A 19561-nucleotide genomic window follows, 5' to 3' on the forward strand; every position below is an offset into this window, starting at 1 on the left:
GTGATACGTTGAGACATCCGGCTGATTCATTAACTTGGAAAATATTTGATGAAAATTATAAAGATTTTGCGTCGGAATCTCGAAACATAAGACTAGGCTTATCAAGCGATGGGTTTCAACCATTTGTAAATGGGAAAAAGTCATACAGTGTTTGGCCGGTTATTCTTTTCCTTATAATGTGTCACCCACTACTTGCATGGATTCTAGCAATTTCATTCTATCTATGTTAAATCCAGGTCCAAAGAGTCCGGGAGATGCAATTGACATATTTCTCCAGCAATTGATCGACGAGTTGACTGAACTATGGCAACTTGGTGTGAGAATGTTTGATGCACACACGTCGCAATACTTTAACATGTGAGCGGCGTTGATGTGGACCATTAACAACTTTCTCACGTACGCGAATTTGTCAGGCTAGAGTACGAAAGGGAAATTCGCTTGTCCTTGTTGTAACAACGACATAGTATCTCTTCGATTAGTTAATAGTTCCAAACAATGTTACATGGGTCACAAACGTTTCCTTCTACCAAAGCACAAATACCGAAGGGATAAAGAGTCGTTTGATGGTCGAACAGATTACAAAGAGCCCTCTAAATTGTTAACGGGGGCAAGAAATTTATGATCAAGCACAAGACCTAAAAGATACAATTATTACTACGGATCTGAGCAAGAAAACCAAGATATCATGAAACGTGGGGAGACAATTGGAACAAACTCAGCATTTTCTTCTGTTTGCCTTATTGGAAATCACTATTATTGAGACATAATTTGGATGTGATGCATATTGAGAAAAATATTTGTGATAGCGTGTTGGGAACAATAATGAATGTGAAAGAGAAGACTAAAGATGGTCCTAAAGCCCGTAAAGACTTACAACTCTTAGGCATAAAACAATGGTTATATCCTATAATTGATGAAGGGTGGTTCATTATCCAGAAGCGCTTTTCACTTTGACCTCCGATCATAAAAAATATCTTTGTAAATTCTTGAAAGATCTTAAGTTGCCTAATGGTTTTTGCTCAAATATCGGCGGTTGTGTAAATTTGGAAGAGAAAAAGATTACGAGATTAAAGAGTCATAATTATCACATTTTATTGGAATATTTGATTCCTTTAGCAACCCATTGATTACTTCCAGATAATGTGTATGATGTTATAGTAAATTTGTCTCGGTTCTTTCGGTTGTTGTGCTTCAAAGAGTTGATTGCAACGGACCTCGAACAATTGTACATGGATATTATATTGACACTTTTCAAATTTGAAATGATTTTCCACCGCCAATCTTTGACATCATGATGCATCTCCCGATTCACTTGTCATTTGAGGCTTTGCTTGGGGGACCTGTCCAGTATTGATGGATGTATTCGTTTGAACATTACATGGGTACAATGAAAAGATATTTGCGGAATAAAAATCACCCTGAAGCCTCAATAAGCGAGAGCTATCTTGTAAATGAGAGTATTAGTTTATGTGCCAGGTATATGGAGGAAGAAAACCAAGAAAATGCACAAACTGAAATCTCGAGCATTTCAATATTTTCATCGTTGGAAGGCCTATCCAACGGAAAAATATACAACTTGGATTATAGCGATCGAGTGACAGCTCATACATACATTTTGAAAAATTGTCCCGAAACAGAACTTTTTTACATGTAAGATTCAATATTTTATTGTTATAGTATGTCTTATTAATTAGCATTAAAGAGTATGATATTTAATATTCGATCTATTTATAGTGATTATATACAGTATTGCAATAACAATGAGTCCCGTGGAGAAACGTATGCCACCTATTTCAAACATAGAGTGAGTGGATTCAAAACCATATCTAATAACTTTATATTTATTTTAACGACTATAAATTTCGGGAATGTATACATATAGGTCGTTCAATTAGCAGAAAATAACGACATATCAAGAGACCTCAAGATCTTAGGCGAATGTCCAAGTATGTACTCGTGTATGTATGTTTGGTGTAAAGTAAACAGATACAAATTCTGTACAAAAAAATACGACGAAGGTTTGACCACTCAAAATAGTGGAGTGGTTGTTGAAGGGTACAACGGGTCAAATATTATGTCATACTACGGAGTTTTAACGGATATAATTCAAGTACAATACTTTTCTTACAAACGAGTTGTCTTATTCGAGTGTAAGTGGATTGATACACACTCGGGGGAACTATGAGTGAAAGTGGATAAATATGGCTTCGTAAGTATAAATGTAAACCGAATTTTGAAAACTCAAAGTCAGGACCCGTATATATTGGAGAGTCAAGCAAAACAAGTATTCTACGCCCCTAATATGTCAACACCCGATTGGAAGATTGTGACAAAAATAAATCATCGATTTACGAATATGTTAGATAAAATTATATCGGTTAAATAAAACTTAACAAAAACAAATTTCCTGTGCAGGAACCGGTCAAGATATGCAACCGGTCAAGTTACTCAACCGGTCAAGTTATGCAACCGGTCAAGTTACTCAACCGGTCAAGTTATGCAACCAGTCAAGTTACTCAACCGGTCAAGTTACTCAACCGGTCAAGTTACTCAACCGGTCAAGTCACTCAACCAGTCAAGCAACCCAACCGAACAAAAACCTGACCGAACAAGAAGATAAGACCGGTCAAATCAGAATGCCAAAATCATTGAACATTCGGTCAATCTGAAGTCATGGAAAAACTGGAAGCCATGCGGTTAACATAAACAACCGACCAGTACAAATAGACACTTCGAGTATCTGTTGAGGATGATACCGAAGGGACAGACTTTAGTATTGCCATATTCATACAAGTCTGAAGATAATCTGTAGGGTGCAGAAGATCGTCCGACAGGATCTTTCCACTCCAGGATAAATCAGACACGCAATCTTCCAGGTACAGGCAACTGTCCAACCGACAGTTGCCATATTGAGTAAAAGACAAACCTAGCCGGTTTGAGCTATACACTGAAGCCTAGACTGCCAGGTCTGAAGCCTAGACCGCCAGGTCTGAATCAATGAACCTCTGCTCAACCAATCAAACCCAAGGAAATGAAATGTGACCGTTGGCACATTTCACCTATAAAAGAAGGAGCTGAAGAGGAGTAAATGCGGTTACAAGTTCTAAGAGATTTCAACTACCCAAGTTATCAGTTCTACCAACTACAAGCTTTAAGATTTGTTGCAAGTTTATTTCTCTACAAGGTTTAGAGCTTAAGTGTTTATTTCAAGAGTGATTACAATTTCAGTTAAAATTGTACGAGTGTTATCGAGCAGAAAATAAGCCTCGATCGGATTGTGTTTGTGTATTCCTTAGTGAATATCCTTCTCGCGGTTTCGAGAGGAAGGGGTGACGTAGGAGTTTCATCTCCGAACATCCATAAAAACATGTCTTGTTCTTTACTTTCTGCCGATTTCATATTCTAACCGATCTGTACTAAACTATTCATACCGTTCTAACTGACCCTGCCTAAACCGAATTACCGAGTCCCAAAAACCGATTCATTATACTCCAAACCCACCTTATCTACATCTGGTTCTGTCCTTCCAGTGTGAGTGCTGCTTCAACCTGAAACAAACCACTTCCGCGCTTGAACTCGGTTCAAGGGTTTGTGACAGTTTGTGTAGTATTGAAACCCCGGTGTTAATCTCTAATCGGATTAACCACCAATCTTTGAGTGAAGACGCTAACCGGCCAGACCCCGGTTCACCAGCCGCGACCTAGATCCTAACAGAATATATAGTTAAGATTAATTAGGTAGTTTTTATATTTTTACTTTATATTCATTTTTGTTAATACTTTATTTAAATTATTCTCCAGTTTATTAATGGTATGCATTAAGGATGTCAGAAGGTCCGAAAACTACTTGGAAGAGTATGAGGAAAACATCCAGTAAATTGTTTAGGCCATACTAAAACCTACCTGTACAATCAGAAAACCTAAGGCTCCAAGAAGAGTCTTCTAGAGATCATGCACCATTAGATGTGGACCCGTTAGCTACTGTTTCCCAACACGTGATACACATGACGAGGATATTGATGTTGAGGTTAAAGAGTTTATTGAGAGTACGTTTGCATCAGTGGGGGATGACGAGGAGGACCACGAGGAGGCTCACTAGGAGGATGACGAGGAGAGCACCGTTCCACTCCCGACCTATCATCGATAGGTAATATGTTTACACTTAGTTATTATTTGTATTTATTTACATCGAATTATGAATTTGATAATTTTGAAGAATCTTCCGCCCGCAAGAGACGAGGGAAGAACAAGAATATCGCGTTATCTAGGAGGCCACCGGGGACAAAGATTGCTCTGAATTTTAGAGAGGTAGATGGGAGGTCCGGCGATGTCGGCAATGGAAGAACAATGTGGTCTAGACATTTGGGGTCGGTTGTGCGGGACCCCTCAGCCATCTCACACCGTCTTCTGAAGTGGAAGGCATTAAGTGCTGACCAATTGGATTCATTTTGGATTGCTGTGATGATAATCATTACTTAAATTATACATTAATCATTCAATATTTTTTTATAACATTTGAATGATTTATTTTTCAGGATCCGTTCGAGTGTACTAATGATGGTTCTATTGATCAATATCGAGCGAACGGATTGGCACACGTCAAATAGATATTGGATAGATGGCTCTCGGATTTGAATAAAGATTATATTCACATTCATCAAGGAGACGAGGCGGCGGTACTAGCCAATCCTCCACGAGACTACAATCGAAATGATTGGGAGTTCGTGTGTCGAAACTATTACTTCATAGAAAAATTTAAGGTATGGTTTCATAATTCAAATAAAATTTGACATCAATTATTCTAACTTCATTTTTTATTTCAAATACAGCAAAACAGTCGTACCAATGTTGTTAACAGAAATAAACTGAAATTCCGACATCATACTGGAAGTATACCGTTTGCTCAAGTGGAGGAAGAGTTGGTATGTATATTATTTTTAATAAATTAATATATAAAGAATATTATTAATTTTATAAATCATTTATTTTAACTGACGCTGGAAATGGGACGGACCCCCTCCGTGGTTGAAGTATGCAAAAGGACATATACCCCAAAACCTACGAAAGAAAACCCAACCCCCATCCCGTATGAACGAGCGCAAGAGAAAATTGTAAGTTAATTGAATTTAAATAAATTACATAAAGCTAGATTATTATTATATAAATGAAAATTTATTTCAAATGTGCAAGCGGAGATGGAGGAGGTAAGAAGCAACGAACCGAATATATTTGACTTCGACTTGACGGAGAGAGTGTTCGGACGCCAAAAGCATGGGGGAGTGATCGGTATGGGATCAGGAGTCCGGCCCACACACTTTCGTGAGGATTGTCGAAGTGACAACAATTCACAATAATCCACTAATCGATTGTTGAGGAGAATCAAAGATTGGCGATGAAAGTGGAGGAATTGGAAAAGAGGGATGAAGAAAGAACTCGAACGATTAATGAAATACAAGCGGAAAAGCTAAAAATTATGACAAGAATGGAGAGCTTTGAAATGTTTATGAGGCAATATCAACCACCCCCTCCCCCCACCAGCTAATTCTAGTACGTTTTGATTGGTTGTTTCGACTGATAACAGGTTTATGAATTGATTGAGTACGTTTTAATTCGAATTATAACAGGTTGTTTGGATGATTGGTTTGGTTGAGAATTTTGGAATGATAATGGTCATTTACTTTATGAATGTTATTTATATATATATATTGGTTTGGCTGAACAGATTTTAGTGGCGCACAAAACAATCGGCTTATTTTGTATATTTTATAGCGGTAGCACCGAAAGTTAAATGGAAAGCTTTCGTTTTTATTGAAAGAGAAAAACCGAGAGTTTTCGATATAACTCTCGGATTTATTTGAAAGGGAAAATCAAGAGTTATATGGAAAGCTTTTGATTTTTTATGAAAGGGAAAAACCGAAAGTTTTCATATACCTCTCGAGTTTATTTGAAAAGGAAAAATCGAGAGTTATATGGAAATCTTTCGGTTTTTCTTTAATTGGAAAAAACGAGAGTTATATATATACCTCTCGGGTTTTTTTGAAAAGGAAAAACCGAGAGTTAATTGGTAACCTTTCGGTTTTTCTTGAAAGAGAAAAAACGGGAGATTTTAATATTTGGAAACATAATTTTTTTCATGATCTCATTGGAAAAGGTGTTTGAGTTCACGATCACAGGCCTTGTTCTCTTTGAATTTTTAAAAAAAACAACAAAATTAATTTTTCAATTAATCTCTTCTCAACAATCACATCACTCATTTCATTAATCAAAATACTAAAATACTCTTTATTTTAATTTATTATTTATTATTTTATTTATATATATTAATATCTTTTAAGTCATTTTACCAAAAATAATCATCACCTCTTCAAAATCATCACTCATCATTAATTTTTTCTCCTTCTAATTCCTCCAAATGAGTATCCATATTACTATAGGGACCTATGCCCTATCACAAGGAGGGACTTTTGGTAAAGAGGATCAAAACTGCTTAAAATTATGAGTTCTGTGTTTTAGCAATGAATTATGAGTCTTCAATTTCTTCAAATAGTTATTATTATTGCATATTTTTACACAAAACACAAGGATAAGAAATGGAGTTTGTGAAAGAAGATGTGAAAATGAGTAAGAATTAGAGAGTCTTGTCAACTGTGGCTTCTTCCTCAGAAATAATCATGCCTGAAACCATCAAACAATCAATATAAAGTAAATAAATGCATTTTAACAAGAAAGCTAGTAAATAGTTACTTTTATTTTGAAAAACAATTAAAATTATTTAATTAAAATCTCAAAAGTAAAAAGGTAAAAAATCAAAACTAAACCAACCATAATTAGGATTATAAAATGACATTTCATTAAATAGAGTTAATTCATTTTTGTTATGTAAAACAATTAACTAATTATATAACTTACTTCACTTTTCGCCCTAGCTGATACAATCCTGTTGCTGCCATTGCAATACTCACAATACATTGGTTATAATTTGCCTGCATCATCAATCAAATACAAATAGCAAATTATTTATTTTTTATGATGTTCCTAAAGGCTTAGGGAAAAAATGGAATTTAATGTCCATTAAAAACTATATGTATTAAACATTTTTCATTACAAAAGTATATATTTGATTAGGTTAGTTTGAAAACTTACCGCCTCAGCCATGCGTGACCAGATAAATCCGTTGGTCGAGACAACTGCATGAAATGAAATAAAAGTTTTTTCATTGTATATATGTATGTTAAAAAATATGTTGAATCTAGTTTTTTGCAATAAATTATAAAGATCATGTGGTACCAATCTGCTGAGGATAAGAAACTTTGTCTGGTGGTTTAGAGAAATCTGCAATATTGGCAATACTTATTGCCCATTTAAAAGTAGGTGCCCAAAAATGAACTGCATCCATAGATACAAGATTAATTATAGCTATATGATCAACTTGAAAATATTAATATTAATCATCCATACATAACTGATCAAGATCATTGATTATTGTAATCAATTATCACCATGCACTTACTGGTTTGGGGACCTGCTGGATGGTTCCACATAGCTTGAAACTTCGAAGTCGCCATGTAATCTCTGCAATTTTCTCTCTCTCTATTTCATGAATGAGATTGTCAACGGCTTAATTTCATTTTCTGGGGATTATGTATAAATACTTATTTTATAATCTAAGGTCATTAAAAGGATATGAATGAAATATAGTAATAATTTGACCTTATATTTATTTATAATTGACATATTTCCTAATCATATATGAGAAGAATGTAATTTTAGATACCAAATTGTAAGTATGTATTAAATTTACTTATTAAGTATCAAAATTTTATTTATATATATTAACTTGTCAAAAATGTCAATTTGTTTAAAATAATGGAAAATATTAAATACCGTCAAATTTTTTTTTTGCCATATTTAATATCCACCTATTTTTAATTTTATTTTTATATTGACATTATTTTATTTATTTTTTATTCAAACAAACCATTAAAATCTCATTCTTTCTCTCACTTTATATCACAACTATTTATTTTTCTTTTCCCTCCTATATTAACTCAAAGTTCTTTTCAGTTTTTACTTCTTTCTTCTTCCAATTAACCCCAAGTAAAAGCTCCATAATCTAAATATTTTTAACATTGTCATTGTCATTGGTGAGAGTTTTTGTTTTCATAATAGTTACACTGGTTAAGATTTTGACTGAAATGTTTTGACCAATAACGACGATAGTTTAAAGTTTTGTGAGAAATATTTGGATTTGGTGGTTACAATTGCGAGCTGATAAAGTTTAACAGTGTAACTATTATGAAAAAAATTCTCACCAACGACAATGACAGTGACAGTTTAAAGTTCGGTTAAAAATATTTAGATTAAGGAATTTTCACTTGGGAGTTAATAGGAGGAAGGAGGAAAGAGGAAAGAGGAAGGAGGAAGGAGGAAGGAGGAAGGGGAAAGGAGGAAAGAGGAAGAAGGTAAATCTGAAAGAACTTGAGAATTAATCGTAAGAAGAAGGAAAATAAAAATGGATAGTTATGGGACAAAGAGAGAAAAAAAATAGATAAATGGAGATTTTAATGTATTGTTTTAATGTAAAAATAATTAAAGTATGTTAATTTAAAAAATAAAAAAAATAGTTGGATATTACATGTGGCAAAATTTTTGACGGTGTTTAACATTTATGTTACTTTAAACAAAAATGACATTTTTTTGACGAGTTAGTATATACAAATAGAATTTTGATACATAATAAGTAAATTTGACACCTCCTTACAACTTGGTGTGTAAAATTGACATTCTTCCTAATCATATATTTAATGGTAATAATGGAATAAGGACCTATATACATATATCTAATTAGGAAGAGATTTAGCATGCCAAGTCAATACTCCAAAATGACTAATGTACTATCACATCCAATATTCTCATTTTTGTTAATGGTTGTTGTTTCATCGGGCTGAGATCTTCTATTCTCTCACTCTTTACCAAATGACAAAACGACACCGTTTTGTTTATATTTTAACACCAATAAGACATTGGTTACCTCACTTAATCTCTAAGTCCATTTCTCCTTATTTTTTTCTCTCTACTTCATCAGTTCTTATTCTATGCAGAAATCAAATGTACAGGAAAGTTAGGTTCCACTTTCAGTCGTGGATTCAAGGAGCAATGTTGGATCCTCCTATGATCTTTATTCGTTGAACATGAAGGTGGTTGGTTTGAAGATGATATAGATAATAGAGGATTTTCCAAAAGTACTAAGAATGAAAATTATAAAATTGATTCATGATCGTGTGTGGAAGAAGGAGAACTAATGAAGTAGCGGGTTAGGTTAGTGAGAGAGAGAAAAAAAATGGAGAAATGGGTTTAGAGATTAAGTTAGGCAACCTACAGAATGAGCAGATTTTTTGAAACGGAAGATCTCAGCTCGTTTCAACGAGGGGCCAAATATTGACAGATATATCTCATATAAAATAATTATCCCAAACTAATTTGTTTATTTAGATAGGGTGTTAGGTGACTTTCTATATTAAACAAATATATTATTATATAAAACAATAGCCCATTTTGATATTTTAAACTTTTTTTTTTTATGATTAGAAGAATAATAATTTTCATTATTTTGTAGAAAATGTTTACAAATCTAAGCAATTATGCAGCTAATTAAATTTATATTCAAATCAATGGATTCATTTTAATTTAAAATCTGTTATGTCATTTTAATCAAACCAAATCATGATAAAACCTAATTTTAATCTGTATACATGCTTACATCTTTATCACAATTCAATTATTTGGAGCATTGAAAATTAGATCATAAGTAATCATATAAGATTCTTAGATGATCAAAATGTTCCAAAAATGATAAAAATATTGATATTCTCAATCATAGTTTTGAAATTCGGCCCGCCAAACCCGGTGAACCCTATCATCAAATCGGGCTGAGTTGATAAAAAATTTGTAAATACAATCAACCTAGTTAAATTCGGTCAATTCGTCGATTGAATCGGAAATCCGATAACCCGGGTTAACCCAACGAATTTATCCTATTTAAAAAAAATATTTTTTTTCTCACTTATCACTTTATCAGTTCCCCTCTCCCTATTTTTTTGTCCCATTGGGTTTACCTATTTGTAGTTTCATGTAGGTAATGACAAACTCTTTCATTCACCTCAAACTTCACATCCAACCTGAACTAGTTGATTCCGCTTTTATCAGACTAAAAAAACGATTTAATGTGTCATTGTAACTTATAACTTAAGTTTGGTTTCTTCTCCAGATAAAAACGTAGTTATCCAAAAATAATTTAAGGTTGTAGTTTGATTTGAAGTATTGTCTCTCACATAATCCAGTTAAGTCTCTTTTATTTCAACTATTTTTAAGTTATTGTCATAATTTTTTTGTCAAAATTTGGCTTATTTTGATGTTTCATACTTCATATAATTGACGAAAGTAGTTTTATATTATTTTGAAGTTCATAATTCATATATGGTCTCTAAATTATCTTTTTATGTGTAACTTGATCATGGATAATATTGGAGAAACACCAACAAATGCAACACAAAAATTTTCAAGTGTACAATCTCAAACTTCTATAAGGGTGTATTTGATAACCCTGGAATTGGCATTGGAATTGGAATTGGAGGGTCCAATTCCAATCTTATGTTTGTTAGACACTTTAATATTAAGAATTGGAATTAGAATTCCAATGAAATTCAATATAGTGTAATTTGATAGTTCTCAATTCCTATCTTTTTAGATCGGAATTGTAATTCCAAATTAACACGTTTTCATGTTTTTGACATGTTTAACACGTTTTTCACACATTAAATACATTTTACACGTTTTTAACACGTTTTTTACACGTTTAACATATTTTCATATTTTGGCACGTTTTTGGCACGTTTAACACGTTTTTGGCACGTTTAACACGTTTTTGACACATTTAACACGTTTTTCACGTCCTTGACACGTCTAACACGTTTTTGACACGTTTAACATGATTTTCACGTTTTTAACACGTTTTTGGCACGTTTAACACGTTTTTGACACGTTTAACACGTTTTTCACGTTTTTCACGTCTTTGATATGTTTAACATGTTTTTGACACATTTAACACGTTTTTCACGTCTTTGACACGTTTTTGACACGTTTAACACGATTTTCACGTTTTTAACACGTTTAACACGTTTTTGACACGTTTAACACGTTTTTTTATATTTTGGCACATTTTGCACGTTTTGGCACGTTTAACAAGGTTTACACATATTTAACACGTTTTTGACGCGTTTAACGCGTTTTCACATTTTTGACACATTTAACACGTTTTTTTACGTTTTGACATGTTTAACACGTTTTCACGTTTTTGACACATTTAACACGTTTTTTTACGTTTTTGACATGTTTAACGCGTTTTCACGTTTTTGACACATTTAACACGTTTTTTTTACGTTTTTGACACGTTTACCACATTTTGACACGTTTTGGCACGTTTAACAAGTTTTTCACATATTTAACACGTTTTTGACACGTTTAACACGTTTTCACGTTTTTGACACATTTAACACATTTTTTTACGTTTTTGACACGTTTACCACATTTTTGACATGTTTACCACATTTTTGACACGTATAACACGTTTCGGCACGTTTAACAAGTTTTTCACATATTTAACACGTTTTTGACACGTTTTCACGTTTTTGACACATTCAACATATTTTTTTACGTTTTTGACACGTTTAACATGTTTTCACGTTTTTAACACATTTAACATTTTTTTACGTTTTTGACACGTTTACCACATTTTTGACACATTTAACACGTTTTTCACGTTTTGACATGTTTAACAAGTTTTTCACATGTTTGGAATGTTTAACACGTTTTTGACACGTTTCACATGTTTTTTACGTTTTTGACAAGTTTGACACATTTTTAACACATTTTTAACACATTTAACACGTTTAACACGTTTTAACACGTTTAACACGTTTTTCACGTTTTGGCACGTTTAACAAATTTTTCACTAATTTGACACATTTAACACATTTTTGATACGTTTAATACGTTTTTGATAGGTTTAACACGTTTTAAACCTATCAAAACGTGTGAAAAACATGTTAAACATATTAAAAATGTCAAAAACATGTTAAATGTGCCAAAATGTGGAAAACGTGAAAACGTGTGAAAACGTGAAGAACGTGTTAAAACGTGTTAAAACGTGAAAAACGTGTTTAAACGTGTGAAAACCGTGTAAAAACATGAAAGATGTGTGAAAAACGTGAAAAACTTGTTAAAACGTGTAAAAACGTGAAAACGTGAAAACGTGAAAAACGTGTTAAAACGTGTGAAAAACATGAAAAACGTGTAAAACGTGTAAAATGTGAAAACGTGAAAAACGTGAATAATGTGTGAAAAACGTGAAAAACGTGTGAAAAAACGTGAAAAACGTGTTAAAATGTGTGAAAAACGTGAAAACGTGTTAAAACGTGTAAAAAACGTGAAAACGTGTGAAAATGTGTAAAAAACGTTTTAAAATGTGTGAAAAAACGTGAAAACGTGAAAAACGTGTTAAAACGTATGAAAAACGTGAAAACGTGAAAAATGTGAAAAATGTTTGGAAAACGTGAAAAACGTTTGGAAAACGTGAAAAACGTAAAAAAAACGTGAAAACGTGTGAAAAACGTGTGAAAACGTGAAAAACGTGTTAAAAACGTGAAAAACTTGTGAAAATGTGAAAAACGTGTTAAAACGTGTGAAAAACGTTTGAAAAATATGAAAAAATGTCACAAACGTATTAAACGTGCCAAAACGTGAAAACATATTTTAAAAGTTAACATTTTGAACCGATATTTTATTTTACAAACATTGGAATTAGAATTGAATTATAATTCTATCATTTTCCCAGACATAGGAATTGGAATTGAATTACAATTCTATCATTTTTCCAAACATAGGAATTGAATTGTAATTCAATGCCAATTCTCATAGAATTGGAATTAGAATTCCAATACCAATTCCAATTCCAATTCTCCCTCATCAAACACACCCTAAGAGAAAAAAAAATTAATTATACATTGGCTCATTATAGAGAAGACTCAGTTCAGTAATTAACAATAATAAAAAGAGACTCATTTGTATTTTTTTTTATTTTATTATTATATTAAATATACTAATTGAATCAGTTGACCCAAAAGTTAAACCATTAATTAGTCTCTTCACCGAATTAATGACCGGGCCGGATTTCAATACTAAATGTTCTCAATGACTTTAAAAACTTGTATTCATCTAAATAAATCTGTTTTTTTATGTCACAAAATTATATTAAAAACATTGTATAAGTAAATAAACCAATCCAACTTTTCCAAAATTAAACAAACTGTCTATGGTTCTTAATTCGGATCTTCTAAATTCTAATTAGATCCACAAGTTCTTTCCAATGATATAGAACTTGGTAGAACACTTTACCTTACTTTCCTACAACAAAATTTTTAATATATTTTTTTTAAATTCAATCACATATTTCATATCAAGTGAATACAAAATTATTATCATTTTTTTACATTATCAATTCTCAAAATGATTATAATTGTGATGGTGATAATAGATTCATCCTTGGAGGATTGTATATAAAATAGAAAATTAATTTACAACAAAGCATGGATAGATGGGGAAGACAAAAGAAGACCCATAATTGTTTTCTTACACTTGAAGGAGACAATACAAGTAGAAAATCCAAACAAACCCACATACATACATTCTCCAAAGAAACAGACAAACTATAAAAGTCCCAACTTTTGTTTCTTTTCTGCAGATCTCCACATAATATGGTTATGGGACATGATCACACCCCCTTTTTCTATTTGATTTCTTCTTCAATTTATTTATTCTTTCAATACTGATTTCTGTCACTTATGTTTTTCTAAGAAAGATAGACTATAGTAATTATAAGTTACTGTCTACTTGTTTTGATCCAAATAAAATCAATATTCACTTTCTTCATCTCCACATTCAAATATCTTTTGCCCAAAAAAAATTTAAGTTAGATCAATGAATGTATGGTAATGTTAGCTTTAAAAAAATCTTTTAATTTATTATATAATATTATTTTGAAATAACCTCATATCTAACAAACCCTAATTATGTTTTTCAATCAATAATATGTTTATCTCCCTCCTTAAGCGGCTGTTGACCTAGCCCATTGTGTTGTTGAGTGGGCTGAAGCCCATCATTTATTAATTAATTCCTTGGGAAGATGTGCTATATTTATTTTTTAAAATGCCAAATTAAATATGATTTAAATATTTATAATTTCTAAATAAACATGTAAATATTTATTTTTAAATACAATTAATTACATAAAGATCTGGCTCCTACGGACAAACAAATACCCGTTAGTGGTGTGTCGCATATGATTAAGGCTCCTAGGATATAACCCTGCCCTAACCTAATATATACGTCATCTCCTTCCTTGTTCCTTTAAACATATTTCTGAATAAAACCTGAATCAACTCTTCAAATCTTTCTCTTCTTTCTTCTCTCTCTCTCTCTCTCTAAAAGTCACAACTTTATCTTTCTTAACTTTGTTAATCAATGAAGAAACTCTACCGGAAAGGGTCAGTTCATCCATCACCGCCACTAATCTCCGATCCCCTTGCTTTCCTTCCTATAACAATATTAACTCTCGCCGCCGCTCTATCGCCGGAAGACAGGGAAGTACTAGCATACCTTATTTCTTGTTCTTCTAGCAGCAATTTCTCATCAGCCAACAGCCGCAGTAAATCAGTCGCTGCAAAAACCACTGGAGACCATCCGCCGTCTTCCGGTTGTAATTGCTTTAGATGTTACACGAGTTATTGGGTCAGGTGGGATTCTTCCCCGAATCATCAATTGATTCATGAAATCATCGATGCTTTCGAAGATGATTTGGTGCGGAAGACACTAGTGGGTAAGGAGAAGAAAGAGAGGCGTAGGAGAGGTTCAAAATCTGGGGTACTGATTCAGGGGAAAGTTGAAGAAACTGGAAAATTGGAGTTTCCAATTGAGGAGGAAGTAAGTGAAGGAATATCCGCCGGCGGCGGTGGTGGCGGCGGCGACGGGGAGGAGAGAGATGATGATGATGATGTTTGCTGCGAGAAAGGGTCAGTGAGGAGATTTGTTAGTTTTATTGGGGAAAGGTTTTGGAATGTTTGGACTTGAAAAATAAATAAAAAACAGAGATGGGTTCTTGTTTCATCTCTTCTATTAGATGAAAATCTTGTTTCTTTCTTTGTTTTCTCCGATAACAAAAACCCAACTCTTGTGTTCTAAATTGATTTAAGAAATGGGTATTTTGATTCAATCAATCAATCAATCTTCAGTGTGCTTAAACAGAAACAAAGCCCAAATTAGAGACAAATCTAATGAGAATATATGTAATGTATATTTACGGCTAGAAAAGATCAGCGTACTCCTACTTTGGGGAATTTTCTTTTCTTCTTTACTGGGTATTTTCAGAAGCTTTCTTCTGGTTCAGGCATGGCGGAAATTGGATTGTCGGAACTAACCCTTGGAGAGTTTGCCCACTCACGCATAGTTTGAGTCAATTTGCGCGGGGTAAAACGGTAATAGCTCGTATGTATATATATATATATAATTAGGGTTGATGTCGCCATTAACTAGGTAGACAAAAAAAAAATAAAAGAAAAAAGGAAAAGGGTTGCTTCGATTAAAGCAAAGGATTAAAAAAAGAAAATACCTTCCGGGTGGGGCCCCAAGTAAAGATATGCTCCGAATCCGACCCCTTTTTCACTTCTTCTATTTTGTTTTATTGCATGCCCTAAATACATGTCACACATAATAATCTTTCATAGTAAATTCTAGTATTGGTAAATCTTTGGACATTTTACCATTCAAGCCATATATTTAATGTATATTTTATTTAATATAAAATGCAAACATTAATCATAATATATTAATGAAGATTGAGTAGAATACAGCACGACATAATAATCATTGAAGGAGATTTATGTCTATATTAATTGCATACTTAGTGATGATAATAATCAACTATTTTGAGTAATGCAAAATAATTCATCAAATAAGATTTATTCATCTCATTTATTTAAAATTAGGTTTTAAATTAATTGATATCTTAATTTAATTCATAATAGTCATAATCACGATTTAATCTTTTTATTTTTACATTTTTAAGGGTGATATATTCTAAAATAAGTTTATAATTATCCTTAAAATTCATCCCAAAATATTAAAAACATCACTTATAATGGGTAGTAAAGATTAATCAGGATTGTATGACCAAATAATTGGAAAGAGAATGACGTGACAATTTAATTGGTTAAAAAAATAATAAACTTTTTTTCTTTATCATATTTTTTGTTCAGCAGTAACTTATGTTATGTTATTCCTGATAACAATTCCTAAAAAAAAAAGTAATAATATATTTTATAAAATAAAAATAAGTTTACTTTTTCATTAAATGTGAAATTTTATATATTACACTATATACTGTATAAAATATAATTTTATTATAAAAGACAAAATTCCATTTTTAGAATATAATATAAATAATGTCCATAATTGTTTTTTTATATATAATAATTACAGTAATCTCTGAAATATGGTAAGTCAATTCAAGGTCTCCATTAATTATTGTTAAACAACTTTGTTATGCTAATTTTAATATTTTAAACCGTATAATATTATTTTTTCTTTCTTAAAAGACAAAACAAATATATTAAAATAAAATCGCTTAAAATACCCTAATATCAGACAATTCAGGTTTAACAGATTTGGACTTGTGTTATATATTTAGTGTCCCTAATAGATATGATTTTAAGTTATATATATTATAACTCTGTCAATCAACAATATCGAACCATTTGATCTCTAAAGCTTAAATTTCTTTACAGATCTTACCTAAAACTTGCCATATATATTTTCTATCAGCTAAAAATATATTTGTTTTACAGTTGAACTTATTATATCACACCAAATTTATTTGCCCAAATAATTGTGTACTCATTCAAGTATATATATTTAAAATAAAATAAAACAAAATTAATACAATTAAAAATTTTACAATTTACAATTAACTCATATTAATGTTAGCTTAGGTGTTCCTACTTTTTTTTCTTTGGAAGTTATTTTTCATCCTCCTTTATATATATATATATATATATATCATGTTTTACCATTATTCTTTTTTAATAACATAGAGTCATTTCACTGTTTTATTTTTAAATAGAGAAATAATATAATTGTTTATGTTGTTCAAAACAAATATTTGTCCCGATAAATTTAAAATTTCTCAAACAAAATTAAGCAATAATATTAAGAACATTAGAATTTAACATATTTCTCAACGTGCAATTGATTTTGTACATATTGGTTCAAATATCTCGTTAAATTTGTCCGTTTGTTAGTGTAATAAGTAAGACGATTTCTTAAATAACACTCAGTTTATCAATGAGATGATTTTTTGAAAAAAATAATAATTGTTAGCCCAATTTAAAAACATCCAAATTCGGAGCTTGATCTGGGTTTTGGGAAAAAAAAATCAAAAGTTGTTTAGAACTTATTTTTTAATATATATTTTAAAATATTATTTAAATTAATTAATGTTTTAGAATATATTTAATTATGTATATATTAATAAATTTAAGAATATATATCCGTTGAAACTCAATTTCAATTTTAAGTATTTTCAAAATGGTCTAATAAGTTCAGTTTCTTAAAGCTCTCACATAAACAAAATATAATTTATCATGTAATAGTTCAAATAAATAAATAAAAATTATATAAAAAATCATTTTTACTGATATTGTTTTAATTTAATTAGGATAAATGATATCAAAAGCAACTTAGCAACTTGTTTTAACCTTCTAGGACAATAATAAAAAGTTTCAATGAACAAGTTAGACAGAAAATATTTTAATACATATTTAAGAGGAGACATGTTAAAATGTAATAATTAATAGAGAATATATATATTCTCAAGACAAATACAATAAGACATGTGACAAGTCTACAGTTAAAAGATGAATTAATGAATTATTAATACAAAAATGGTTATCCATACGACATGGTCGGCCTCAATCTTCTCTTATGTCACCTTCTTTAATTCCTTCACAATTTCAAATGTCTTGTAACTTTAAACCTAAATCAATAAATAACGATAACAGTGCCCAGCCTATTTATATATTTACAATTCTGAAATACTCAAATTAAACATTAAAAATTGACATTTTTTAATTTAAAAAACTAGAACAAGATTCTTTCGAAGTGATTTAAATGAAAACTAAATAAAAATATTTGATCTGATCATAAATTACTATTATGATTACTTAGATACAAAGTCATTTTAAAAAGCATAAACAAACAATCATTCAAAAAGAATCAAGTTACATCACATATAATTCAACTAATCCTCTATCTAGCTAAAAACATAAGTATTCTACCATACCAACGTATTCTAACCACATCATTCTTTAAAAAAAAATTAAAACTTTTGATCCTAACATTATATTTTATTTAAAATATTAAAATTCTGTCAAATTATTATAAATTTACTGTTATAGTTCGATTCTAATTTAAAATGTTTTAATTTAAATATGTCGGACTAACTTTCTATATTCAAAATAATTAAATGAATAGTTAAAATATAAAAATTCTATAAAATTATTACAAATCAAAATTTAATTTTTGATTCTCTCAAAACATTTTTAATTTAAGTATGTCATGCTATTTTTTTATATTAAAAATAAATAAATTATTATAAATAATTAATAAATAAATTATTATAAATAATTTAAATATTTTATAAGTAATTGTTTTTTAAAATAATTGGTAAGTAGAGACTGGAACTATATGAACTATATAGATCTATCATCTATGCTAGGTCTCTTGTACTAATAATTTTGTTTTTTATACTCTTAAATAAATATGAATAAAATCCATTATTAACTTTAAAAACAACATAATTAGTGAAATATATTTTGTATTTTTTTATTTTATTTTTTATTATATTTTTTTATTTAATAATATTTTTTTTCAAAAATAATATAATTATTTATTTTATAAATAATAACATTAATTATCATTTTAGTTAATGTACAACTCTAATAATATTCTAAATTAAAATAATAAATATATATTAATTATTTAAGATATAGTGCAAATAATTATTTTTATTTGATATTTAAATATATATTTTTATTAATATTTATTATGTTTTATGAATTTATTTATATTTATATTTATAGAAATAATTAATAATTTTAAAATATTAATACAAAACATAATAATTAACAATTTTAGTTTATAATTTTATAATGTTTAGTTCATTCTAATTAATTTACTCTCATCTTTTTATAATACCAACACTCTCGAACACTCATTTAAGAAATGACCATGCACATTCTCCATAGCCGAGAGTGGAATCCTATCAACCACTCTCCTTCAGTCGAACCTTTCCAGCCTCTTTTCAATCTATATTCTATCACTAACCATCTTCTCATTCCAACATGACAAGACGGGAAACTGCCTATTATATTTATTTCTTGACGTATAATCTGCTA

The 19561-nt window shown here is 30.5% G+C and overlaps 2 protein-coding genes across 3 annotated transcripts; one reads left to right on the plus strand and one right to left on the minus strand.

Annotated features, from left to right (window-relative positions):
• Nucleotides 1–6506: 6506 nt before the first annotated feature.
• LOC124921968 (mitochondrial pyruvate carrier 4-like) lies at nt 6507–7601 on the minus strand. Of its 2 annotated transcripts, none has more exons than XM_047462681.1 (5): nt 7510–7601; nt 7287–7385; nt 7143–7186; nt 6909–6982; nt 6507–6674 (listed from the first exon to the last, which is right to left on the minus strand). In XM_047462681.1, the coding sequence occupies exons 1-5, from the start codon at nt 7562–7564 to the stop codon at nt 6659–6661; spliced, it is 288 nt and encodes a 95-aa protein (XP_047318637.1). In that variant the 5' UTR covers nt 7565–7601; the 3' UTR covers nt 6507–6658. The 2 variants fall into 2 exon arrangements, with proteins under 2 accessions (XP_047318637.1, XP_047318645.1); XM_047462689.1 differs by having other exon boundaries at nt 7287–7331; nt 7510–7575.
• A 6877-nt stretch (nt 7602–14478) lies between these two features.
• Nucleotides 14479–15230, plus strand: LOC124921629. Its single transcript, XM_047462303.1, has one exon. The coding sequence runs from the start codon at nt 14577–14579 to the stop codon at nt 15180–15182; it is 606 nt and encodes a 201-aa protein (XP_047318259.1). The 5' UTR covers nt 14479–14576; the 3' UTR covers nt 15183–15230.
• Nucleotides 15231–19561: the final 4331 nt, after the last annotated feature.

Source organism: Impatiens glandulifera, chromosome 1, assembly GCF_907164915.1.
Source record: "Impatiens glandulifera chromosome 1, dImpGla2.1, whole genome shotgun sequence".
Taxonomy (NCBI): Eukaryota; Viridiplantae; Streptophyta; class Magnoliopsida; order Ericales; family Balsaminaceae; genus Impatiens; species Impatiens glandulifera.